This window comes from Cupressus sempervirens, chromosome 5 (genome assembly GCF_028749045.1).
Source record: "Cupressus sempervirens isolate cs-2001-9-10 chromosome 5, ASM2874904v1, whole genome shotgun sequence".
NCBI classification, from domain to species: Eukaryota; Viridiplantae; Streptophyta; class Pinopsida; order Cupressales; family Cupressaceae; genus Cupressus; species Cupressus sempervirens.
In genome coordinates this window covers 470,894,691-470,922,351 of record NC_143122.1, presented here as the reverse complement: position 1 = coordinate 470,922,351, position 27,661 = coordinate 470,894,691, and the positions used below count along the sequence as shown (strand labels likewise).

The 27,661-nt window shown below is 34.9% G+C and overlaps 1 protein-coding gene across 2 annotated transcripts in view; it reads right to left on the bottom strand.

Moving 5' to 3' along the window:
- Window positions 1-1,082: 1,082 nt before the first annotated feature.
- Window positions 1,083-27,661, bottom strand: part of ATCES1 (Alkaline phytoceramidase (aPHC)) — a 38,679-nt gene continuing 12,100 nt past the window's right edge. For both annotated transcript variants that reach the window (XM_089831343.1, XM_089831344.1), the window contains exon 3: window positions 1,083-1,972. In XM_089831343.1, the coding sequence (XP_089687469.1) occupies window positions 1,462-1,972 (511 nt within the window). In that variant the 3' untranslated portion in view covers window positions 1,083-1,461. The remainder of the gene's footprint in view (window positions 1,973-27,661) is intronic.

Genomic DNA, 27,661 nt, shown 5'->3' with positions numbered 1-27,661 from the left:
TTTGCTACCCCCATTGCGAAGAGTCCCTTTAATGAATTCAATTTTACTTATTTATTTTTGTCTTCCAACAATATAAATGCACGGCTATTTCACTACTAATGTGATAGACGCAACATTCGTTGCACTGTGAATAACACGAGCAGTAATGCTCTGCTCCAAGAAACAATAATTCAGCATAGAGCGCACAGAATGAACAAATTAAATTCATGCTTCCTGCAACTTATTTGCAAAACTGTATATATATATATATATACCCTTCCTATTGTGTATAATCAATTCACCAATTATCATCAACAAAAGACATATTGTTACTTTTCAAAAATCTCTAGAACTTATATATAATTGGTGAATTGATTATACACTATAGGAAGGGTATATATATATATATATATATAATCAATTCATCAATTATCATCAACAAAAGACATATTGCTACTTTTCAAGAATCTCTAGAACTTGAGCTATAAAACAGCTTGGGGAACCATGTGTCACATTTTCAATGTTGAAGTTGATGTTTGAAGCTGTGCGAGCAATCGTTTCTGGTCTATAATATTTTGAAAGATTAGTTTAACTTTTTATAGATACACGTGTGTTCTAAGTTTTCCTCTTATTGACATCATAATTTATCACCAGTCCAAACAAAACGATATGCAAGAGTTGGATGCCATTACATTTTCAATATAAGTCATTTTTTGTCAATTCTTACTAACGAAAATATTTTTTAAATTATTCCTTCAAGACTTCAAACATCATCCATTTGCCATAAATTCCTTGCCTCGAAGATAATAAAATTAGTATATAAATAGAATACTAAAACTGAAATCGCAGATAAGAAATAGTAAGGCATTGCGATGCATAACTTTTTCCCGGCTTTCTGATATTTTCATAAGAAACATGCGTTTAAATGAAAACTGCACACATCAAAGATAATGTCAAATAATCATAGGAAAACCACATTAATGCATCATAAGAGAATGCAAAGCTCGTTCCTAAACTCTAGCCATAGTAATTAATTTTGTTTGCATATAGGAAAGATCTAAAGTAGATTTGCTGAATATCATATTGATTATCACAGTTCAACATTATTTTATCCCACACCAAAAGGCATTTCCCTTAACTGAAACAGTGAATTATCCACGCATACAAAATGGAAACTGATTGATAGGAACTAAAAGTCCGACACCTAATCCCCTTAAGGGGAAGTAAAATTGACCCACCAAAAATATTCATATCAATCCTGAAATTACATTATAAAAAATCTATAATAGAGGAAAGTTCTCAACCAGGAGCCAAAAAATAGCATAAACAAGCTATGCAAAAAATTGTACTAACAATTACAATTCAAAATTTCTTCCGTCAATTATAATGTATCCATTGTTTCATCCTCTTGACATAACCACCAGAAATGTCAAATGGACATTAAAAACATTCTTCAACCATCTGACAAGAATCCAAGTTCCGTCACTCTTTTTTAACTTTAAAAATTTTCACATAAGGAAGACCCAAGACATACCGAATTTCTGGACTCCACTGAAGTTGTTTGGCCCGGCAAAACTGTAAAAACGCATTCGCAAAATAGGCATTGAAACCTATAAAAATGTGCCACAATGCATGACCTTGAGGATTGATATACCAGGAAGATAATGTGTCACAGGAGGTCCGGTCCAACAACCAGAATATCCCACCTAATATCATTGTCAAGATGTACATGTGGGCCAAACGCTTAGCAGGGGGTTCTGTTGTGTATATATAGTACTTGTACATACGAGGAAGGCATAGCAGAGCCAAACATATATAATGTATCTTAAAACCTATATCAAATAGGAACACGGAATGAAGAACAGCAAAAGCAGCACCATAGAGGAAGAGAAACATTGGCATTGTATAGGTGTAATGCCAATCTGGAGAATAGAGAACATATATGTACAAGAGCATTTCCCAAACCATAGGAGTTTCATCACTCTGTTGCTGGCTGCAATCCAAATTGAAAGTACAAATTATTAGTCAAAATTGCAATGCCAAAAGAAATTATTGTACTCACGATCCTGGCATTTCATGCCAGAAAATATTTATCAGAAGAAAGATGTCCAAGTAGAGTAAGGTTCAAAAGATGAATGCAACAGAGATTTTAAAGTCAGAAACCGAAATAAACAAGATCACTTTAGAATACACAAATCTTCAGTTCCAAACATTAACTGATGTTGCAACAAGCATTAAAAAAAATTAGAGCCTTGTTAAAAAACTATGACTAAGATATTCCTGCCAACCTCTCCATACAATACACATACCCAAACAATGCATAAATTAATGAATATCTAGGATGACTTCTAAAATTGCCAGTAGCTGTTGTAACATTATTACAGGATTGTTGAAATATAGTCACTGAACAGATATTGAGGTCGACAATTTCCACCAAATATAGAAATATTTGGACAAGTCAGGTCAGGGTCACCAAATTCTCAAACTTGGTGCTAAGAAACCCACTACATTATCTCAAGGATGTGAATACATGCTCTGAATGAAAGAAGGTTGAGTCTAACATAAACATGTTTTAAATGGGTTATAACTTATAAGAAGTGAACATAGTTCCATAAAATATCAGTGAATGGCTCTCGCTTGCCATGACCACACAAAAGATGAAATGCAAATATTCTGAATGTGCGAAAAACGAAGCTTAGAAAAGGACAGGTATCACACAATGCCCAGTATAGTTCAGATTAAACCCTTAATAATTAGTTTTACATAATGTCAAGTTACAATTTCTATTAACAAATTGACAAAAATCTGGTTAAGTTTTGTGATTGCATTTTTGCTTGCACTACTGATTTGAACTTTTCAAAATTGTAGGGCACGCTCTTATGCAAGTGTTCAAAAGCAGCCAGTGATTCACTTAAGGAGAGAATTCTTCCCATCTTTAAAAACCATGTGTGGAATGTGTGGCAGACAGACCTTAAATTGTAGGGCAAGCTCTTATGCAAGTGTTCAAAAGCAGTGAGTGATTGACTTAAGGAGAGATTTCTTCCCATCTTTATAAACCATGGGTGGAATGTCTGGCAGACAGACCTAGTGAAATCGACAGGGATGAAAGATGCCATGACAGAAAGGAAACTAATTGCTGATTTCATTCATCAATTGACTTTGAGCTTATTTTGCAATACGGAAGGACTCGGCGAGTCTCAAGGCGAGCCGTGAGCCCATCAAAACGAGGCAAATTGCCCTTGGACTCAGACTCAGCCGAGTCTTGGCTAACTCGCCCTCGCCGAGTCCCATCAGCCTGACTTGGCCAGCGGGCAGCGTTCGGAAAAAAACAAAAACAATTTTTTAATGTTTTTTTTGGTATGTTAAGCATGAGTAAGACCTAAAAAAGTGATTCTATCACTTGCAAACACAACGAATAGAGAAATAAGAGTTGAGGGAAGAGTATTGGGGTTTTGAGAGATAGATTAGCAAATCGGTTGGCTTTCATCTATTCGTTGTTGATTGTTTGTGCCACTTTGTAGCTTGCATATAAGCAATGAGAGGAGTTAAAAGAAGCATTTGGAGGAGGCTTCTCCAAACTTGGGTTACATTTCCATTTATAGAGAAAATTTGAAGAGGTAACACAATTGGAGTATCTTGAGCCAACCATCTAGTGCGTCGGGATGCGAATGCAATTGAAGTGTGTTCGAGCATTTACACTCGAACAAGTGCAACAGATTGGCAGCGAAAACATTGAATGATCTTGTTTTTGTTCACTAGAACCTTCGCTTCCGCCACAAACAGATTTTGTGCACCGACACATCTCCCATTGTATTAGAGAAGGTTGTTGATATACAAGCAGGGTGGAACACAGAGATTGATGATCTTGTCTTCAGTGATGAAGACTTGGAGTAGGTTGATTAGGTGGATCGAGAGGTGGAGGCAGTGGCAATGGTAGTGGGGAAGGCTAGAGCACGAAGAGACCCAGTGCAGGACCCTAAGGCTGAGAGTGATGGATCCATCTTTGATGATGAGGATTATGAGGATGAGTATGAGGATGAGGAGAAGGATCATGGTGAGCATGTCACTGAGGTTCAACCTTAGACACAGGGAGGGAGGATGGCTCTAGAGTCTTCGATGACCTTAGGCGAACTCGTAGTAAGACATGGGCTACTATGAGCCTTTCTTTTGACATATGTTTTGGAATTTTGATTCCATGGATTGCATATTCCATGGATATTGTAGACATTTGACAGTTACTCTATATTTCAGATTTCTATTATGTTATTCAGTTTAAGTAATTTCTTTAAAAAATGCGCATTTATAGTTAGTGATCTATGAAAAGTTGTATATGTGTGCAAAGTAGCTTCTATTTATCTCAATTATTGTGTATTTGATGTTAATTTGATGGGTTTTTTAATTTGTCAAGTACTTGCTGAATCTGGCCACCGAGACCAAGTTCGAAGCTGGTAACACTGAACCATACAGGTGGTGTTAACATGTTGGAAAGTTTTAAGTCGTTTGAGCCATAGAAGCAACAATCTGCAAAATTCTCCAATCATACCCAATTAATATTGAATCCTAGAGCTGCCAATTTTGAAAAAATCCTGATTCATGAAAAATCATTGACCCAATTTTCAATGACCCTTCTGCTTTTAAAGCGCGTTAAACTACTATTAAAATCCCAAAAAAATGTAAAACATAAAAATAAAAATAAAAATCATTGCAAAAACCTACAGACCCCTACAGAAAGCTCACAAAATTGACAAATCACTTGGAAATAGGGTTGCTTCCAGGACAGAAGCAAAGTCAATGCAGAATCAATGAGGAACCAAATTTTTGTTTTGTCCCTTTGGTTTTCTTACCAATCTCTAGAAAACCCTAAACCAAGGAGCAGGAGGATCAATGGCAGTCATCAACAGAATGTCTAAGGGCCCCAATACACACTGCTGAACCACAGCGCAAGTAACTAAAACAAAACAAATGGAAAGATAATCCTTTTGCACAATGCAATAGTGCTCAATCCGTAGGATGCTTGAGTTACATTGCAACTTTTTTTGTTAGATCATAGCTTCAAGGCTCATTAATCATTGCTCCTTCCTTGATGCTAGCCATTGTGAGTTATGACAATAAACCTGCTTAAATACACATCCATTTCTGGGGAATCATTGAAATTATGTTTTTCTAGTAAGGTAAAAAGAAATTGATAGAAACAATTACAAAATCTGCTCTGAGTAATCAGCAAGTGGCTGTGCATGAGATTGTTAAAAACATACTTGGAGCAGAAGACTATGCAAACAGAGGAAAAGAAAAATAAAATGCAAGAAGTTATAGAGCATCACTATTCAGTTTCTAATGTCCAGACAGGGAAAAAAAGAGCCCCCAGCACTAAAAGAGCCAGTAGCAGGTTTTTTTCCCAAGTGGAAGATTCCAGTGCAGAAGACGGATCTGACACATCACATTCTCCACGACCTGGTTGACCAGTTTATGCCTTCTGTTTGCAAGACAGAATTTAATATCCACATTCTTGAATAAGCTAAGTGGACCAAAGTTTTGTTGAGTCCCAAGAAAAGGTATTGTTTGATCATAAAGATGCATTCCAGCCGATAATCATTGCAATTGACAAGAAGTTAATTGAAACAAGATGCAAAATACAATTTTGAAGTATAGGAGCAGTGGGCCCATTGACCTTCACTGCTTCGGCCATCCCAAATTTAGTTGCCTCCAAATTTTCAAGTGCATTGATAGCCAATTTAAGATTTGCATTACGTTAAGGTGAGAGGATTGTGCATACGGTAGTGGAAATAGAATGAAAACCAAAACAAGCGCTGAATTAAGTTTCCAAAACATCGTAATATTATAAGATTGAATTGGAAATAAGTTACAGTAGGAGATTAAGCGTCCATTTAGCATGGAAAAGGACAAAATTCTACAGATCTAACAGAACGCAAGCCATGGTTCCATGATTCGCCAGGTGAGAGACTTGGTTGACATCCTGGTTCATTGAGGTTTTGTCCAAATCTCCCAAAGGTTGGGATAAAGCCTTTGAACCCCCATCTTAGAAGGGCATTGTTGAGTGTGCAACGAAAAGGGAGCCATCCACACCACAGACTAGATTTCCTAGCAAGTTTCCCGAAGACCCTTATCGCAAAGTTTGCTGAAGAAAAAGGAGAAGAAACCAGCATTTACTAGACCAGCTAGTAAGATTTCTAGGGCAGATGAGATGTGTCTTGTGATTCAAGGAACGAGTTGAGACAGGTGATTTTTCTCTGAATTTCGTAAACCTTGGAACCCTGGACGTAAGTATGTAATTGAGGGCAAAGATCACTGGACTGAGCTGGATGGGACACAGACCAAGCAGAAGGAGTAGATGGATGTGGAGAGAGGTAGCAATGAGCATCGCAATGATTTAGTACAGATAGATGGTACAATTGCTAGCATCATAACAACTCCTCATTATAATGTGTTCACAGTAAAGGGGTGTTATTCAGGGATAGCAAGTCATCCTTCTTAATGATATAGTTTGGCTCTGCCCTGTGTGAAGAAATAGAGCTTACAAGTTGAGAAGCATGATAGCTTCGGAATCAACAGCGAGCGGCACAATGTTGTGTTCTGTTAATCAAGTTCCACAGTCATCTACGACTTTGGGAAATAACACCCTTACCAATGACCTTTATGTGGTCAACATTGATAAAAGACCAGTGTTGTGTTGACTGTTCAGTCCTTGCATTCTATAAGTCCATACGTCATGGATTTTAGACCACCCAATTGAGTTTCACACCAGTTGATCGGAAGATAGTATAACAGGGCTGACCTTATGATGCCCTTGGAGTCATTTTAGCTAGGAGGACACACAGCTTTTCGGCATTCAGAGGCCGAGTGGGCAGTGCAGTGTTTCATTTCAGACAGATCTACTAATACAATACAGTGATCTTGTTCACATACAAGGCTAGTCTAACAAACATAGTGCACTGTTTTCAAATCTATTGCATGATCTACCCCAAGGTCTAAGCATGTTACTGAGCTTGTGGATAGCACACCAGTTGTTACAAAACCCTGCCATCATCATACATAATTCAATGATAGGGTTGAGAAGACTATTTGGGAGGTGGCAGATGCATGAAATATAGAGCCTAATCCTAGCCCCTTCACTTCTTATGTTGTCTTGGTGAATGGTACCATGAGGGTATGCATTGATCATCAAGCACTAAATAAGAAGACATCAAGAAAAAGTATCTTATTCTTCTTATTGGTGTGCTGATGGATTAGCTACATGGAGTGATTTATTTCTCCAAAATAGATCTCTGTTTCTGCATACCATCACATTTGAGATCAAGAGCAGGATGTCCATTAAACAGCTTTCAAGTGTCACTGTGGACATTTTGAGTTTTTGTTAATGCTCTTTGGGTTATCATATGCTCCAACTACTTTTCAGTCTTGCATGAACCAAGTGTTCAACAAGCAGTTGCGGAAATTTGTGCTAGTTTTCTTTGATAGTGAGGACTGATCATAATAGCCTCAAGTATTTCATTGGGCTAAAAGGATTAAATGATTGAAAACTGAAAACCAACATTGGCTATTTTTGTTAAAAGGAAAAAAAATCATCACAGATGCACTATCTTTAAATCCTTCATGTTGCTCACTTCCAGAAATTTTAGTTTCTTGGAAAGATCATCTGCTGGTAGAATATTAATCAGTATTTTTTTGAGATTTTGATCAGTCTTGAAGCCAGATCCAGATATGCACCCAATGCAGCATTGAGTCCACGTAGGGAGAAAGCTGAGCCTGTAACTCCATGGCAACCTTCACTACAGACTGGGCTGCCCTTGTGTGCTTCTGCGCACCTAATCCTTCCCATCTTTGTAAGAAACCTCTACCCTTAGCAGCTAGGGCTGTGTGTTACGCGAAAAAAGCTTGAGTTAACCAAAATCCAATCATAAAGAGTGTGATGACAATAATGGCAGTGATAATGAGATGAGGAAAAAGTACAATTATTATACGCCTCCCTGATAGTGCATAGTTCCTCAACAGATGAGCAGTCCTCTCAAATGATTGCTCAACTTGAAGCACGACATGGTCACACCCAATTTGATTCCTCGAATATAATATATTCAACAAATTACAACATATATATGATTTTTACATGGTTTTTGTACAGGCAGCCAACCTGTTGAGATATGATAGCTTTTGTCAGATTATATTGAATACTATTTGCCAATATATGTGAATTTATGTTTTACATACATTCACATGTATGTACTTGTCATAATAAATCTGGGAATATACTTGAAAACCAACCACCATAATCATATGACTAAAATGAACTTGATGCATATATATATATATATATATATTCTTATCTTGATTCTTATAATAATGATCGGTTAAAGCATATTGCTAATCATATGAGTAATCACTTGCTAGTTAGTATTTACTAACTAATCAAATCCTTTTGGATCGGATTAGTTAGTGAATACTAACTAACAAATGCATAAATGACTTTTCATTTGAATAGTCATGACCGATCATGGATTGACTGTTGAATACAATATATATATGCCATCATTGAAAGGCGTATAGACATTGTAATTGATAAATGTTCTATACTTTCCTACAGTCTGAAGATGGTCATATTTGCAGAATTATATTTATCCTAATATATAAAAGTATCCTACATTGACATGGTATCAGAGCCATGGTGAAAATCTTTTGCATTAGGACAGGTTATGTTTAAGGATCGACAATGGCCATGATAGTGTTGAAATGTCCAAACTGTTGGCATGGGCTGCAGCATATGTCATTGATGCCAAAACATAAAGTGTAACAACGAAATAATAAATTCATATATTGGGCAATACCTTAACATCTGTTCGAATATGTTGAACATCTTCAGTTTTTGCAGACAAAGAGATATAAAGAACACTTGCAGAAGTAATATATTCAAACATACCTGCAGTGGCAGCCAATGCACAAATCTGATTCCAACTATATGATTATGAAGCACAGACCTCCAATAATGATGAAACTGTAAATCTTTTTCTGACAGGCTCTATATTCTATAGATTTAATTCAGAAAACGGTAAATTTATATCAGACTGGGTAATGGTCCTTCATGTCTCTGCCGTAATCATACAAGAAAAATGAAGGTCGGTTTGTATTTAAGATCATAAGGTTAGCAATTTTTTGTTTTGAAAGGCTCGAACAATTACAAGGCAATACAAAAATTAACTGGCCTGTTCTAGAACGATCGAATGGCAGAGCAGAAGTATTAGAAACTAAAAATTTATTGGGGTACCACCTGTGAATGTGCCATCTGTAAATTTGTTTTTGATCAATGGACAAAAACTATTGTTTACATGGCATGGCAGCATAAAGTTAATATTCATTTGTCTTATTAGACACACAAACAGGCAGGTTACTCATCATACAAACAGGTTTATTATAATTCAAACAGAAGTGAGTTTATTTGAGATGACAGTGGTGTCGAATAATTGGTTGAACTGTCAGACATGTGAGAGTCCAGATAATAAGATTGATGTGGCACCAAAGTTTATTTGTTATGTGTGGACTACATTTGTTATCAGGTTCAGAGGGTCTTAAATTATACAGAAGTTTGTGTAACTAATGCGGCAGTTGGAATACCCGATACTGAACGGGTCTATATATTAAGGGGTCTCATTTGTTTGAATCATCGACAGAGACTAATAAATGAAAACAGTTGGTGCATATTTGGTCATTTGGGACTCTTTGCTGATTGCATGTTCTCTTCAAATAAAAGATGAGTATTCCATGAATGATCAATGCACATGAACTTTTATCGTTATGCTATAGCAAATCATTATGCTTCAATTGCATTGGACAATCTCCCTATTGCTTTCAAGATGGACCAAGAAGCATAAGCATAGAAGAATTTGATAATTGCTACAATGAGACTGAGTTGGTAGCGAGAAATGTTTCTTGCACAAGAGAAAGTTAATATTCAGGAGAAGTCTGATAATACATTTCAGTACTTAGAGTGCCTTCTATATTTGGAGGCAGTAATAAACACTGCAAGTTGTCATTTCTGAACAACATGAAGATGACAATGTTATATCTCGAGAAGTATAAACACCTAATGAGTTATTGTCACGAGGAACCAGATATATTGAGCTTTGGAAATATTAGTTGAGCATCTAGAGGATAACATATGCAGAAGTTATAATTGGAAATCAAATATATCTGAAATTTACCAACAATGTGGGAGACCTTGATCACAGGGAGCATCTAGAGGATCTACCACAATTGATCTTTGAGGATTTTGATCATATCGCTTCAGAGGGAGTCTGAAAATTCATCATAGAAAATCTTGGACGAGAAGGTCAAGAGGCTGATGCATGTACTTGGAACTTCAGATAGAAGCCACATCATTATGAATGTTTGGTACCACCATGCCTAGGGATAAATTCAAAGCTTATTGCATTTACTCACGTTACTATGAAAAAGTATATGTGTACAAGAAACTACTACTATGAATAATGTCATGATCAGAACAGTGCGAATTGCTAAGGAAGTAGATCATGGAAGTAGAACTTCTAGACAAAGTATATTATCACAATAGTATGCACAGCTGATATTCTCACCAAGTGAAGTTTGTGCATTTGGAGACTATCTTGGAGTTATGAAGAATGAAGCCCTTGCTAAGGAGTCTTAGCATCAGTGATTTATTGAAATGTACTTTATTGGATTCTTCAATATGAGAGAGAAGCTTAAGGTGGAACCCTTGTTTCACAATCAGGGAGAAGCTGTGATAGATCCATCCTCTAATATGGTTCATGATGGATGTCGTGTGCATGACACCATGACTATACCACATGAGAGAATGCATGGTGGCTCTGTGTAAACCTTTTGTCATGTGTGCTACTTTGTGAATTTAATGGGCCCCCTATGTACATTACGGAAAGGTGACGATCTTTCTAATAATGTACACTTGTATTCAACATTGTAAAATGATGACTTTACAATGTTCACTATCATGACGTATATCATGCAGACTTGATATTCATGGAAATGTCTTGATAGTTAATATCCCTTGAACTTAATTGATAGATATCATGCTGACTCGATATCAGTTCTGTATCGATATGTTATTTATGAGATAATCATGGTGGATATTATGTGGCATAATATCTGTGGACATGCCATGTTGAGTTATGGTAGACATCATGCGACGTGATGTAAGTGCACATACCATAACCAGGATATATGAGTATCATGCTGACTTGATGTTCAATATGCTCCTTGATATCACGAGTGAGGTGATATCTAAATTTGTCATACTTAGTATCTCTTGAGCATTTTTTATGGATATCAGGAGACATGATTCCTATTGCAGATCATTATATTCTTTATGAGATAATCTTGGTGAGATGCCATGATGTATTATGGTAGACATCATGCAACATGATGCCAGTGCTCATACCATAATTGGGATTTATGAATGTCATGCAACTTGATGTTCATTATACTCCTATATCTCAAGTAAGGTAGTACCTAAATTTGTTCATACTTAGCCATCTTCCCTAGCTAAGAGGGAGTGTTGAGATATGATAGCTTCGATCAGATTATATTGAATACTATTTGCCCATATATGTGAATGTATGTTTTACATACATTCACACGTATGTACTTGTCATAATAAATCTGGGAATATAATTGAAAACCCACCAGCATAATCATATGAGACTAAAATGAACTTGATGCATATATATATATATATATATATATATATTCTTATCTTGCTTCTTATAATAATGAGCGGTTAAGGCATATTGCTAATCATATGAGTAATCACTTGCTAGTTAGTATTTACTAACTAATCAAATTCTTTTGGATCGGATTAGTTAGTGCATACTAACTAACAGATGCATTAATTACTTTTCATTTGAATAGTCATGACCGATCATGGATTGACTATTGAATACAATATATGTGTGCCATCACTGAAAGGAGTATAGACATCGTAATTGATAAATGTTCTATACATTCCTATTTGCAGAATTATAATACAATATATATGTGCCATCACTAAAAGGAGTATAGACATCGTAATTGATAAATGTTCTATACATTCCTTGTTACAAGATTCAAGAAGAGTTGGCAGATTAACGGATTTCCGGATGATTCATTTATTAACAGAGGAACAAATGTGTTCCTTATAAAGAATTACAAGGACGTTGTTTCTAAAAGAAACAACGTAGACTGAAGACGGAATTAGAAACAAAACTAGAGACAGGATAGGAAACATTCCTATCTGGACTGAAGAAAAAAGAGACAGGATAGGAAACATTCCTATCTAGACTGAAAGACGGACTACAGACAAGTAGTTGACTATTATAGAAAGTATAAGATATTATCTTAATACCCTCCCTTAATGGTCAACGTACGGATGTCGGAACATTCTGTGATAATTGAGACCCTCCCTGGATCTACAGAATGTTGAAACCAAGAAGCTTTGCCAGAAGAGTGCTATGACTCAAAATAAGTTGCAATTACAAAACTTCATTTTTGTGGAAAAAACGGAAAACCTAGAATCTCACGCAACCTTGCGTATTACAGACAACTTGAAATGATTTTTGAGGAGAAAATCAACAAACCCAGAATCTCACACAACCTTGCGTATTACAGACAACTTGAAATGATTTTTGAGGAGAAAATCAACAAACCCAAAATCTCACGCAACCTTGCGTATTCCAGACAACTTGAAATGATTTTTGAGGAGAAAATCAACAAACCCAGAATCTCACGCAACCTTGCGTATTACAGACAACTTGAAATGATTTTTGAGGAGAAAATCAACAAACCCAAGAAAAACAAAAACAAATTCAAAAGGCAAAAAATGCAGCTTCGCCTTGATCAGGACCCGGAGAAGTCGGACGTTGCTTAACACCCAGAACAAGTTGATTGGTGTTTCGATATTCGAAGATTGCGATGATGCGCTGCTTCCGGGTTCCATAATTGCGACTATTGAATTTGGAATTATGTTCGAGCAGAATATTTGTCAGAGATGCCATGGCACGTTTTCCAATGAAAATCTGTGAAGGCACGTTCTTCGAGGCAAAAATACGAAAGACCCAGAAGAATCAGAGAATGACCCAGAAGAGAGCTCGAAAAACCCAGAAGGAATCTTTTGCCATTTTTTGGATCTGCTGGCTCAAAAATTGAGGCACAAAAATCGAGGCACCCAAAAAAAACGGACGACAACCCAGTTGAGCTCTCAAAAAACCCACCAAAAATCTGCAAACAAAATATTTTTTCGACCCCAAAAATTAGGGTTTCGAAAAAAAAACGGCCCTAGCTAAAAAAAAAACTTCAGATTTCTTGATAAAAAATGGCAGATTTTTCTTCAAGGATCGATGTGCATGGACGAATGGGGCTAGAGTGTGCTGAACAAACACAGGCAGACCTGAGTTCGGGAATTTCTCTAGGTCGAAAACCCTAAGCGGGTTTTAGAGAAATTCAACAGAAAAAATTTTGAAAAAATTTAAACAAATAATTTCACGAAGAAATTATAAGTTTTTTCAAAAAAATTTAAGTAATAGCTCTGATACCAGGTTACAAAATTCAAGAAGAGTTGGCAGATTAACGGATTTCCGGATGATTCATTTATTAACAGAGGAACAAATGTGTTCCTTATAAAGAATTACAAGGACGTTGTTTCTAAAAGAAACAACGTAGACTGAAGACGGAATTAGAAACAAAACTAGAGACAGGATAGGAAACATTCCTCTCTGGACTGAAGAAAAAAGAGACAGGATAGGAAACATTCCTATCTAGACTGAAAGACGGACTACAGACAAGTAGTTGACTATTATAGAAAGTATAAGATATTATCTTAATATTCCTACAGTCTGAAGATGATCATATTTGCAGAATTATATTTATCCTAATATATAAAAATATCCTACATTAACACAACCAAATACCCAAACCCAACCCTAGATCCCAAACCAGAACCAACAACTAAGTTTATAACTATTTGGGTATATTCCATTAGCATACCTTGTTTCAACTTTTCTAAGACATTTTCCCATTTTACTTGAATAGTTGTTATGTGCTTATTTTTCTACCTTTATAGCTCTAGCTCAAAACAAGGCCCTTAATGAAACACTCTTAGCCATCATTTCCTTAGGGTTCTAAAAAGATGGAATGAAAGTATCGAGTGCCTTGAAATCAATTAGAGGCTTTTCAAAGTTCTCCTTGTGTTGTGGTGGAAAAGGTGATTGGTGAGTGCTGAATTGGCTTGCCAAGGGGGCATGTTGAGCATAATATGCAAACTTGAATTTAAAGAGCATTCAGCAAGCCCAAAATTTTCAACTTGGCAAATAGCTCTTACAGTATGTATAAAATAAAAATAAGAGGTTGACTACAAAAACCAAAGAACAATAGTATTCAAGACATAGTAACCAAAAAAAAACTTATCTCAAACTGTTCATTAACATCCTTCCTGCTTTGTCTGATTGAAAATCATTGTAAGTGTACAGTTTGGTATGAAGCTCTTCCTAATTTATGCATTCAAATTATAAGCTTATTAATTTTTAATCTACTCTGCTTATTTTAGCCTTCCTGAATATAAAGCACAAGAATTTCTCCTCTTCATATTTTGCTCAATGGAGCTGTTCATATTTTAAGATAATATAGGATATCAAGTCTTCCATTTAAATCATAGTAATAGGAACTTCCAAATTCTCTATTCTCAAACTTGTTAGCTAAGCCAATAGACGAATCAGATGGAGGGATATTGAAATGTCCAATGAGTCAAACTGTTTGCACAATCACGTCAAACTCGACTGACACAGTTCGCAACCTCCAAGCGCTCCCACACTACCACCCTAAGAATGATTCCAATATCCAAAAACAACACCTTGAGTGGCACTTCCAGGCTGGGCATCCAATCTCAATGAAAATAAAACCAGCTGTAATTATCTTCAGCATCCTCTTAATTGCCCATTGAATATTCTAAATACCATGAATGATATTTTTCGTGATTTCTCAAGAAAGACTCTGCTGAATTTTCGATGTGTGTATATTTCCTTCAATTTTGTTTTGATCACATACACATACTTTACAGCAAAACACTCCTTTTCAGAATCACCAAAGCATATACAGCTTTATTCATAAAAACTCATCCTTGTTAAATTTTAATACTCAATCTCCTCACTAGTACACTTGATTGCTTTTACAATATTTCATTCTGAGTTCAGCGAACTTATACAATATGCACTTCTCTCTCATACTTGTCTGAAAAAATATTATACGTTCATTGCTAACATTCAACTCATTTGATAATACTACCAAATATTTATATACTCTTCATTGGTTAAGCAGATAGCTATCAAGTAGTTTTAACTTTTAATTGACAAACCACCTGTCTACGTGAATGATTACCATTTCTCAATGTATTGCCAAATGACACAGATTGTTCGGCACTTAAACATAGATGTAATACAAGTGCAGACCTGGAATATATTGATGCTTCTTGCTTATGACACTGTCAAATTAAGGATTGCACACCTTCCCTCTCCCAGTGTTACATATTTGCAGTTATCTCAGATGCTGGACCTGCTGATTCGCCGTTTTATCTCCTCCGCTGATTGATGCTAGGTCCACTTCTTTGAACTTTCTGTTATATCTTCTCACGCAGGCTGCTCTCCAAATGTTTGGATATTAATTTGTTCCTTAATCTATTCTGCATTTATTATATCCATACTTTATCACCGATTTAATAACTTGGTTAGCATATTCTCTGTCTCTCGTCACTGCTACAAACCTTGTCATTTGAGGCAAATTCTGGAGACTCTTGCCTCTTGTGACGGTAAGTATGCAAATTTTTGTCCATTGGGGCTTGTCCTTCATGGCTCCCTTCCTCCACATCTCCATCTACCTACATATATTTTTCCAGATGCTCCTTCCTCGCGTAAGGCATGACCATTCATATTCTCCGCCATTACCCTTCTACACACGCAAATGTGAATTAAAACAATCATTTGTAGAGGCATACATAGCCTTACTGAGATATGATTATGATTGCCCTATAAAGATATCTGATAAGTTTGTCTGTCGAGACTTGCAGGCACATAACCATCTCCGACGGTCTCCTTATGTTGAAACTATGCCTCTTTTATTAACTGTTTTTATGTTTTGAATATCTCCCTATGCTTTCATACATTTGCAGTTTGCAACCTGGCTCTGCTACCATGCTGTTTTTCGGGATCACTGCAAATATACTAAGCACTGCCTTTTCTTTAGTATATGTGTTCCAAATGCAGCTATCTCTCTTTATATTGTGGATGAGATATGGATAGACATGTCCCTTCATAGGACATGTCTGTTCATTAATATTTAATTAATATAGTGGTTTATTATTTAACTACACACAAATATATATATATATATATATATATATATATATATATATATATATATACACACACACACTAAGCACTGCCTTTTCTTTAGTATATGTGTTCCAAATGCAGCTATCTCTCTTTATATTGTGGATGAGATATGGATAGACATGTCCCTTCATGGGACATGTCTATTCATTAATATTTAATTAATATAGTGGTTTATTATTTAACTACACACAAATATTATATATATATATATAACCTAAGTCACAAGGTTCGAATTCGAATTCGAGTTTGGCAACCATAAAATTCAGACAAAATTCGACAAGAGCATAAATTCGGAAAAAAGTTCGACATTAAATTTGCCAATATATATATATATATATATAAGTAAAATAACAAAATATTTAAACTTCGTTAAATAGGTTTAAAATCATTATAAAAAAATTGAAACATTTATAAAATATCAATTACGCTTAAATTATATGATTAATTATTGAATAATATAATTTAATATATATAGAATAAATGAGCAATAGATTTTATCATTGTTAAATAGTTTTAAATTCATTTCAAAAACATTGACACGTTTAAAAAATATAAGATATTTTTAAGTTTATGATTAAATTTTTATTAATATAAATTTAATATAAAACATAAAATTATAACAATTTAATATTCTAATTTTGTTTAAACAAAACTAAATACCAAAAATGAAAAAGTATATGACAATATTAAACTTTAAATAAATCGCAAACAATGATAAAACCTAAAACAATAACAATAGTAATAACGCCTAACTATGTTGGCCCACATAAAGTTTGTCTAGCATCGCATTCGGAAAACGTGAGGCGCTTAAAAAAACTGGATAAGCGTTGGAATAAGCATTGGTTCTCAGCTTCTATTAAGCCTCCCACGAGTTTTTACAGTGAAGTCGAGAGCTTCCAGATGCAGCTACATGCAGAAGCAGATGGACTCCAAAAAGCAATGAAGATAGTTGTTGGGCTCCGGTTAAATAACACATTCACTGTTGCCTCTCGACTGCAATATATGATAGCTTCAACTAGGGTAGCCAATGGTGAAAAGGAGAGACCCCGAGCAGCATTGTATAGAAAAAGTGTAGTCAAAAACCTTTAACAATAGTATTTCAAACTCCTAAAATCTGTTATAAATTTTTTGCCTTGATGAAAAAGCCCGTCCTCATTTCCGTACGAACACAAGTCAATTTTTAACGAATTTTATGGAAACTTTTGAAGTTCGCCCAAATTCAAATTTCATGCATGAAATGCGGCAAACTCTGTGACACAGTATATAACTAACTTCAATTTAGTCTTGTAAGTTTACTTTTATCTCACTGAAACTACCAAACTTTAACAATTACCTATGCTTATTTAAATAACTACTAATCATTTTTTCTTCTTTATTATGCTATGATCTCTTAATAAATTCCTGTTTGAGGCTGCCATTTAGATGTCACTTATTTCACAGCAGGCATATAACAGCAAAATAATATGGAAAGAGAGATGCACAATCATAATCGATGGTTTGAAAAAAATCAGGCGAAATAGGACATTACCAAATTACCTTATTTCTTCCTTTGGCGCCACTTACATCATAAAATATTAAAATGAATTGACTTAAATTATTGGCTATCATTTTCCACTTCAATGAAAAATCAGAAATAAAATCAAGGTTTTGCCATTACTCTATTTGGGAAAATTACATATGGGTGAGTGAATGAATGATAAGCAACAATTTTGGGCACATTATTGTGCAACATGAAATACACACATTTCCTTTGGATATTTTTTTGAGATGAAGTGTAGCACATTTTCACTTCCTTCTACTTTTTGCCTTTCCTTGAAGACTGATTGAGGGAATCCCACTGTCATTTATGTTTATATTAAGTATTAATAATAATCAATATTAATATAAATGACCTATAGGCTAGAATTTTCATAGCTTATTAACATTTAAACAACCTATGTACCATTCACCAATGAAAATACTGAGGAGATAGTAAAACAGCCAACGGCTTCAAAACACCATTCCACCCTTTCTCTCTGACTGAGAGATCAACATTCTATTTCGGCAATTCCTACTAAGATACATTCAAAGAAAAGAAGATCTTCTCTTCTTTAGGCACCAGGCACTCCAAATGGATTGTAGCAGGAGGATGGTAACAGTCGACTAATCGGCATAGTCATTAATTGAAGTAGTAATCTAAGTGTGGGTCCCGAAGGGCATGTTGCCACAGGTGCTTGGTTTTGTTTAACAGTGGGCCTACACATCTTTGCCGACATTGTTTGAAGATTGGAAGACCCAGAGCCAATTATAGAGACTTTGAATTATCTGAGAAAGGCCAAAGAGTCATCACATTGATAATCGACTGATCGAATCGATCAATAGCAGCAAGTATGTCAGAGGAGATTCATCCTGTATCAGACTATAACTTATATTTATACATATAATGGAAATCAATAATACATGCTACCAAGTTCAGCAATGTTCTTTTTAACAATATATTTTATCGTGTATTTTGAATTCATATGTTCAATATACTTGCAAAGTTATTGATGAGTTTTTCCCCAAGTTTTCACCAAACCTAGAGTATTTAATATTATGGGCATCTAAAATAATTGTTTAGTCCAATATTTTGAACTATTGTAATAAATGGAATCTAAACCTCAATTTTGAGCAATGACAGTCTCTAAGATTTAACTTACAAAATTGTGCAGGAGGACCTATTTGCATGAGATATCTATAAAGCAACTCCATCGACATTGCAGCTAAGTAAAAGTCTTTTAAATGCATACTTCAAAACTTTTCTAACAGCGGACCTCATATTTGTTGTTACTACTAACATGCAGATATTATGACTACAACATCATCGAGGACCTATGGTGCAACAAGTTTTAGAGACTGGGGCAACAGGTAACACGGGGACATTTTGCAGGCAATATTGTAGAGGAAGACTATTGAAAAACATATAACAAACTTTTTAAATCTAGGAAATGTCACATATTCATATGATAGCATTGTTAAGGCATCCATCATATACTTCGCAAAACTTTAATAGAATATTTTAGAGTTAAATTCAGACTTCACAAGCTAACACATAAATTAACAAAATTTCTTTACTTTCATAGTAAAAGGGAGTATACACAACCAATATTAGTAACTAGCATCATGTATATTTAATAGTACATACTAACCTTGGCAAGCATGAACCAAATGCAGTAAGAGCAGTAGGGGTTTTTAATGCACCTGTGCCTCACCATGGAAACACTCGCCATCACCAGAAGTGGAGGTCTGTGGTTTGAAAAGAAATGGTGGACGGAAGGGCAGTTTTGTGCTACCCATCTTCACAGAACCGAGGAAGCAAAGGAGGGAAACAATGGAAAAACAAGAATGCAGCTCAAAAGAATTTTTTGGAACATAATTTTGTCTTGAATGCCAATTTTGTGCTCGGTCCTGGGGAAGTTGTAAGGCAGAAAAATGATTATGAACGAGGTCAGTACTAGGGCATGCTAAATTAGCCTATTTTGAATGTAATTTGCCTAGGTTGATAGGTGTTCTGAATGATCTAAACAATTGATGTAAAGGGGTGGGGTTAGATGTTTTATGATTAGATATTGAGTTAAATGTACATCTTTGATGTTTGTGAAGTCTGTGATGGAGTAAAACTATGTTTTAAAACTATGCAATATTCTTGTTAATATTAATATAATATAAAGCTGTTACCGATCAAAAAGAAATGTACATACTAACAACTATATATATTCTACATTTGCTATCATCTTATCTAGCTTCAGCTGAACCTGAGGTAAATTTAATTTCAAAACAAGTTAGAAATACATATGTTTTGTCCTGTATACTGGGTTTGAATTTCAAGTTATGTAAATGACACCTCAAAATGATCTAAACTCAACTGGTAGCAGTGCATATGTCAAGCATATAGATTATATTTCAATAGAGTTCCAAGCTTTCCTAATTACAGGGTGCACAACTAATGATTCAAAAACCAATAGTCCACAAAAACAGTAGTTTCCTTTACTTGGTTAATCACTCACTTCCGCTGAAACCAAGAATTACATGAATCTTGAATCAAGAATTGTTGGTGTGGCTTGTGGTCGCCAAATATTGGGTAATAGACGTGTTGATAGCATAGTTTGATTGAATTTCGGCAGAATTGTGACAATTATAAGTGTGTGTGTCATCCATATAACAAGCTACTAGTAGGATGACATTATTGTATTGTTTGACCCAATTTTACAAATCATGTAATGTCCACTCTTTGGTTAGCATGGGAATCTGGGACAACTACCTTGAATTTTCTCTGCTCCCTATGATTTAAAGTAGCTGATCCCCTTGTAGTCTTATGTAATTGAAAATTGATGATGTTTCCAGGAACAATGTCTTGATCATATATATATACACACACACACAAATATATATATACACACATAAGGTGTCTAAATGATGAGTCTTAGCATGGCACACCAATAGATCTGTGGGTGATTATATGATGAACCAATTTTCTGCACAGATCAATCTGCATTATATTGAGCACATCCTTCACACATCTTGCATCCTTCTCAAATCTGCAATTATATTCTCATATATGGCTGTCATTGATGTATCTGCTCAATGGTCTTATTATTTAACACACTGCATCCACCCCACTTCTCATCTAATGGTCTGAAAAAGTATTTCTATCTATAAGAAAGATGTTATTTCATTGATTATTTCATTATAGATAAACTCTTTTGGAGCTTATTTGTTTCTCAAAACAAATTGTACCCTTTTAATATAAACTACTAAATCCTTCTTATCAATTATTGTATTGAGTGAATTAATTAATGTTTCTTATTAAATGTCTTCTAGCCCAATCATTTTCTTTAACTGCTGTTTATCTTCAATACCTTTTGATCAATGCAGTCACTGCTTTTGGGTTATGTAATTGCTGCTAGCAATGATCCCATAATCAATTCTATAGATTTATAAACAGATAGTTCCCTTCATGTTTATCACTACAAATCCCAATCAATGCTTTATAGTATCATTTTGTATTGGTTTATTGCCTTAATACTTGGACACCAATGTTGTTTTTTGTCTTCGACAAATAACAGTAAGGTCAACCACATTTCATATATTGATCACTAGTATTGTCACCATTTGGGCATCTAATTACTACTTATTTAAATATAGTATTATTGCCTTCTCTTTTTATATCGCTGGTATTTTGATCGCTGTTTCTAGAATTGGTCTCAGCCATGTTATCAATTTGAACTGGCTTACATATTATTGAGTTGACTTTCTACAGTCTATTTCCAGTGTTATCTAGTTATGAGTTATAACTATGCCACAACTTTTGGAAACTAGCACTCTATAACAACTTCTTTAATCACGGCATTGATAAATATTCACTCATCATGATTAAGCCATTGCCTTCTGACATACAAGATGAATAGTTGTTCATGAGACTTTGATCACTGTTTGTAGTTATACCATGGATCGCTAATTACATTAAACAGCTCTCCGATCAAGTAAGACAAGTCGCTAATTGTCTCATTCTGTCTCTTCATCAAACTATGCAACGACTAGTCCCCGCCACATGCTGCTAAAGATCTCTTTTGCAGACTACCATTATTTAATGATGTTTTATGTGCATCGGCTATTTATGTATATGTGATCTAGTACACATGACGTGGTGTTTGAGTAATAGCAAGTAACAAGCATGAACTCCACCTAGCTTCACATGTCTAAGCATGCCTATAATATACCTGACAATGGGTAAATTGAAGAGTAAAATGTTCTGAGCTTAATTGTCATTCCTACTCTTGGTAAACAATCACCATGTTCTTTGCATCTACTTGCTGGTTACTGTGTGCTCACATCCAGTTACCCTGCATTTTGGGATGAGAGCAGTGACTTGACTTGTGCAATCTTGTTATCCATATTGGTCATCAATAGTGCACGAGTAAAATAATATATTGGATTTCTTATTTGGTGTTGCCAGTTGTTAAATTTAAGTATTGTTTGAGCATTTTAGTAAAATTGAAATCTTATTCTTTATGTTGGATTTTCTGTTTTAAAAGTTTTTTTTGTGATTTTATCTTGGGTGGAAAATTATACTTCAATACTTTGATCAGGTAATTCTATATTTGGGGGACAAATTAGTTTTCTTGTTAGGAACTTGTCTTTAGTTTTCCCCATTTTTTCATGAGTTTTCCAAAAACCCTCTTATGGGGAATATCAATTTCTGATAGAGTGGAAAGATTTTGTTGAAGATATCTTCTAGGCATTGGCTTGATCAATTTGTTTCAGCATTTGCTACTGATTACCCAAATTTGGTGACTATCCTAGAGGTAAGAAGTCCTTGTATCTTCTCAATATCTCTTTTAAATTGAAATTGGAGAGCTACAAATGCTTGGTGAGATGATTTTAAGCATATTTCCAATTTGTATGAGTTCATTTGATGTATTTTTAGTTTATGATGAAATTTAGAAATGAGCATTTGCATGCTAGAATGCCGCCTATTTTGTTATGGATGCCCAAAAAGTAAATTTTATTGCATTTTTGGAATGTCCTGTAATTATAACTCAATGGGTTTTTACAGATTTTCAATTCATTATGTCTGAAAATCTAGACTTTTTGAAGGTCCATCAATGGTGGATGACCTCCACAGCTTGTTTTTAAGCCAATTTGAGCATTTACTGTAAGTTGGAATTTTTGTTTTAAATGTGATTTTATTTTGTAGAAACATAGCATTATATGAGTAAATCTTATTGTTGAATCAATTAGGTTATGTTCTCTTGGCATTATCGTCAATTGAGTTAGAAATGCATATATGTGATAATGATAATGTATATCAGTTTTTATTGTTTGTTATGAGTGTAAGTTAATATTACTTTAGGCACTTAAGAAGTATCATGGTATGTAGTAAGCCCTAGTTCTTGATGTGAACTAATAGAGAAAATGTCGAGAGCAATTCCATAAAATGGATAACAAAATTTAGTCATGGATATGTGGCATTGTGATTGTATGAGTCATTATATGGATGTATTGTTAATAGATGGACCCTATGGATATGTGTGCTTTTGATGAATTTATTGCAATATTGTAATGCCCTAATGTCGAGCGGTCTTCTTACTATGGTGAGCATTATATGGCCTTGAGGGGGTTATATGTTCTCTTGCACCCTCTTGCTTGTGATGTGACCTTGGGCGCCTTATGTTATGTGCTCTTTGTGCATAAATGTATACTAGTGTATTGATTGTGGTGTAAGCCATATTGCATGATTGGTCAATGCAGTACCTTGTGGTTAGGTGGCATGACCAACCACTGTTGGAGACTAGTGTACCAATTTTTTAATGGTCCCAAAATATGCTTCTCCTAGACTTACTTTATTCAGTGCTAACACAGGTAATTTCCCCTCAGTATATGGCATCAAAATCCAATTTAGACAAAGTAGTATAATAATGGTTCTTGTGATGTGAGTGTATGCACCATCTGGTACACCATAATGTAGACTTCATTTTTGGACTGAATATATGAGATGGCTTTAATTATGGCTTGAATTTCGAACAAAAAGGAGTAGATGAGAGCAAGTGTAAAGGGTGAGATCATGACTTGATACCCTTTAATTCCTACTCTTCTTTGACCTAAACATTATTGCAAAATTGTTGTCATAGCTAAATGATTGGCTTCTCACCTTGAACGCGGCAGTATTGGTCATTGACTCTTGGAAGCGTGTTGAGACTTCTGTTAGCACACGATCATGTAACAATCGTCATGTTTATGCATTTAGGGGTCAAATCGTGCCCTTACGTGTGCCCTTACACACATGTAATGTCATTATTTCAGAAAACAAAAATCGTGCATGTGTCATTATTCCAAGGGTTTGTTGACAGTACGACACAGCAGAAATGAATCAAAAATCTGTAATGTCAAACAAATGTAGAATATCACAGCTTATTACAAATGTTAAAGTTTGAACCTGTTGTTACTTGTAATAGCACTTGATTTCTATGTATTTCAAGTTACCTTCTCAATGAATATGTATATAACATTAAGAGACATGTCTCCGTAGAGAAATGTCTCTTTAACTCTCATTAGCTATTAAATAATATTTGCTTAAGGTATTATCATGATTAAAATATGTGATAATACTTTTTTTCTTTTTTTTTTTATCGGTAATAGGTTTTTCTATTAATTAAAAGCATAAGTACACAACATCAATAATTTGGATTAAGTCCAGCTATCAGCTACCTCTTATACCCTTCAGACCTACAATCCTTTCCTCCCATCTTAAGCTTATTTTCATCTATAAGCCTTTCCCTCTAGTCTAGAAAATGCTTACAACCTAAAGTCTTACATAATTCGACACAACCCAAAAACATTTTCAAAGAACTTGAATTACGAGCTCATACATAATACCAAAATTCGAGCTTTGTCTCCACTTGTACTGCATCATCATATGTTTGTGGCCCTAACATTGCAAAATTCAAAACTAGTATCCTTCCACAATTTTGCATAGCTGACTGGATTTCACTTTTACGCTTTCTTCTCTATCCTTCTCACCAGCTCCAAACAACAAAATGTTTTGCATGTCCCTTGCCCGCCACAAGTCCATCATCTTCATAACTGTATGTCCTCTTCCCTAGTCCATCAGCTTTCAATCTCCACCCGATCTCGACTGTGAGCCTCCATTGCTTCTTCTGCGACAAGGAACATTTCTCCATGGCTTGTCTAATAATAATATATATATATATATATATATACATACATATAAATATACATATACACATACATACATACATACATATATATATACCTATGTATGTATAATTTATCTCATGTTTTTAATATACATATCCACTTTATTATCAATAATACTAATGCTCCATGATAAGTGTAGGATAGTTATCAAATGTTTAAGGCCAATAGGCCATTCAAACATTTGATTTCATCAATTGGCAATGATCCAATCGAAGCTAACACTCTCTCTTAGCTAGGGAGGATGATTTCTATCCAAATAAAACAACACGGTGCACAACTATTGCCTCGTGGTAATATTAAGAGTATGGTATACCCAAGAATATCAGCCATATGATATTCACCATACTCATATCTTTTCTTGGTATGCCGACTAACATCATGGCCCATGATGACATGATGTCTACCAAAGAAAATATCTACACATGGTGTCTCAATATACTAAGTCTCATAGCATACACCATGCCATATCTCAGTAACCTAGATACATAAGATACGCACTACCAAATTGTATAGCATTGTTCACGAATATCTTGATTTTGAGATATCCACCATAATGATATCATATCATGATATTGGGAGTAATGGCCTACAAATATCGAGTCTCGTGATATTTACCAAGTATTCGGAGTGATGGCCTACGAATATCAAGTATCATGATATTCACCAAGTACTCAAGATGTCCATAAGGTATTTGCACATGTATCACCCATGTGATACTTACCATGGGGGCATTATAATCATGGTTTGTTCACAGATATTAATCCCCCATGATATATCTATACAATACAACTTGTAGATATCTATGTGACGATTTCTATCTCTCGGTTGATGTTGATTTACAAGATATAATCTATCACGATCTACTAAGATATCAACCATATCCATCGTGATAGAAGGTTAGATTATTGTAAGATGGTCCCCTTACTATAGTAACCACAAACAAACATCAATGAAAGATTGTCACCTTCCATGATGTTTCCACAAAGTCATGTAGTAACTCACATGACATCCACCGGGAGCATTTCCAGAGGGCAGAACAAAGGCTTTCACCTCAAACTTCTCTCTCATAGAGAAATAACTCATTTAAAGTACATCTCAGGTAATCATTGATGTAGAGTCTCCCTCTCAAAAAGGGCTTTGCTCGATAACTCCAAACTTGTCTTCAATAATGTATAGACTTCACTTTGGCACAAGGATGAAACTTCATTTCATGAATCATAGTCCTCTGACTGATACAGTTTACTAATCACTAGAAAATCCATCTTGACATGGTCTACTCTCTCTAAATCAGAATCAACTGAAGCATATCCTCTATCTATTCCTTCTATCACAGAAGCATACTTTGATTCATAGTAACAATAGTGAATGTATTGAATTGTGGATTTATCCTCGGGCTTGGCAACACTGGATATTAAGATAATGCAGTTCTCTTTTGAAGCTTGAAGCACATGTATCAACCTCCTAACCTCTTTGTCCAAGGTTGCCTCTAATGGATTGTCTAACTCCCCCTAAATGTTAAGACTTTCTCTTATAAGAAATGCAAGCAATTACCAAGATCACCCTTTCTTTAGAAAATTATCTTATGCTTCTTGGTCCATCCTGAAGGCATTTGACATAATTTAATAATAGTCCAAGACTATCTCAAAGATTAATATCCATGCATGATTCACTATTCAAATAATATTGCATGAATTAATAATAACATGAAAGATTCAAGAGCATTATTCAACCATAAAGAATACTTATCTCTTTATACTTCTTGGTCTATCCTCAGTGAACAGATATAAGCATCCATCAGCATAGAAGTCAGACTTGTTTACATGCTCCAGCCATTTTGCTTTTGTCAGGGCAGGCTAGTCAAAATACTTCTAAGAGGTCTAACTTTGCAACTGCCATGATGCTTCATCCATGATCATCAAATTGAAAATTTAACTTGCCAGCAGCTATACAGCACACAACACCATAGTTGTTCTCAACACAATTTAATTTTCACACACAAAATATCAAGAAAAGTGTTGCCCAGAAAATGTCTTCTATCCAATTCGACTAAGTATAAATACTATGCAAAGATTCACAATTTTACTGTTTGCTTTCACTTGCCAGATATAGTTTAAATAGTTTCCATAGTCTGACTAGAACACAGATGTTGTCTTTGGCCTAATTTCAAATAAATTTCCCAATAATATGTGTTGTCGTGAGTGAGAGGAAAATAAGTACACAAGCCTCCTCATTATTGATCAATCACATAAAATTGGAACTCTCAAACCAATGTATTTGAGTTCTTATATTTGAACGAGCCCTGATCTCTTGATCCTGCAAATATGCATGTCCTTCATATTCATGACAATAGATTAGGCCTATATGAAATTACTTAGAAAATATTTTCCTAGAACTTAAACCAAGTCCCCAACAAGCCTTACGCAGTTTTGGCTTGTGAGAATTTATCTCCATCAATTATTTTCCAGAAACATTATGAACCTGTATCAAATTTGATTAAATGTTTGGAACATCTTTCCAAAAGATAAATTTGGAAC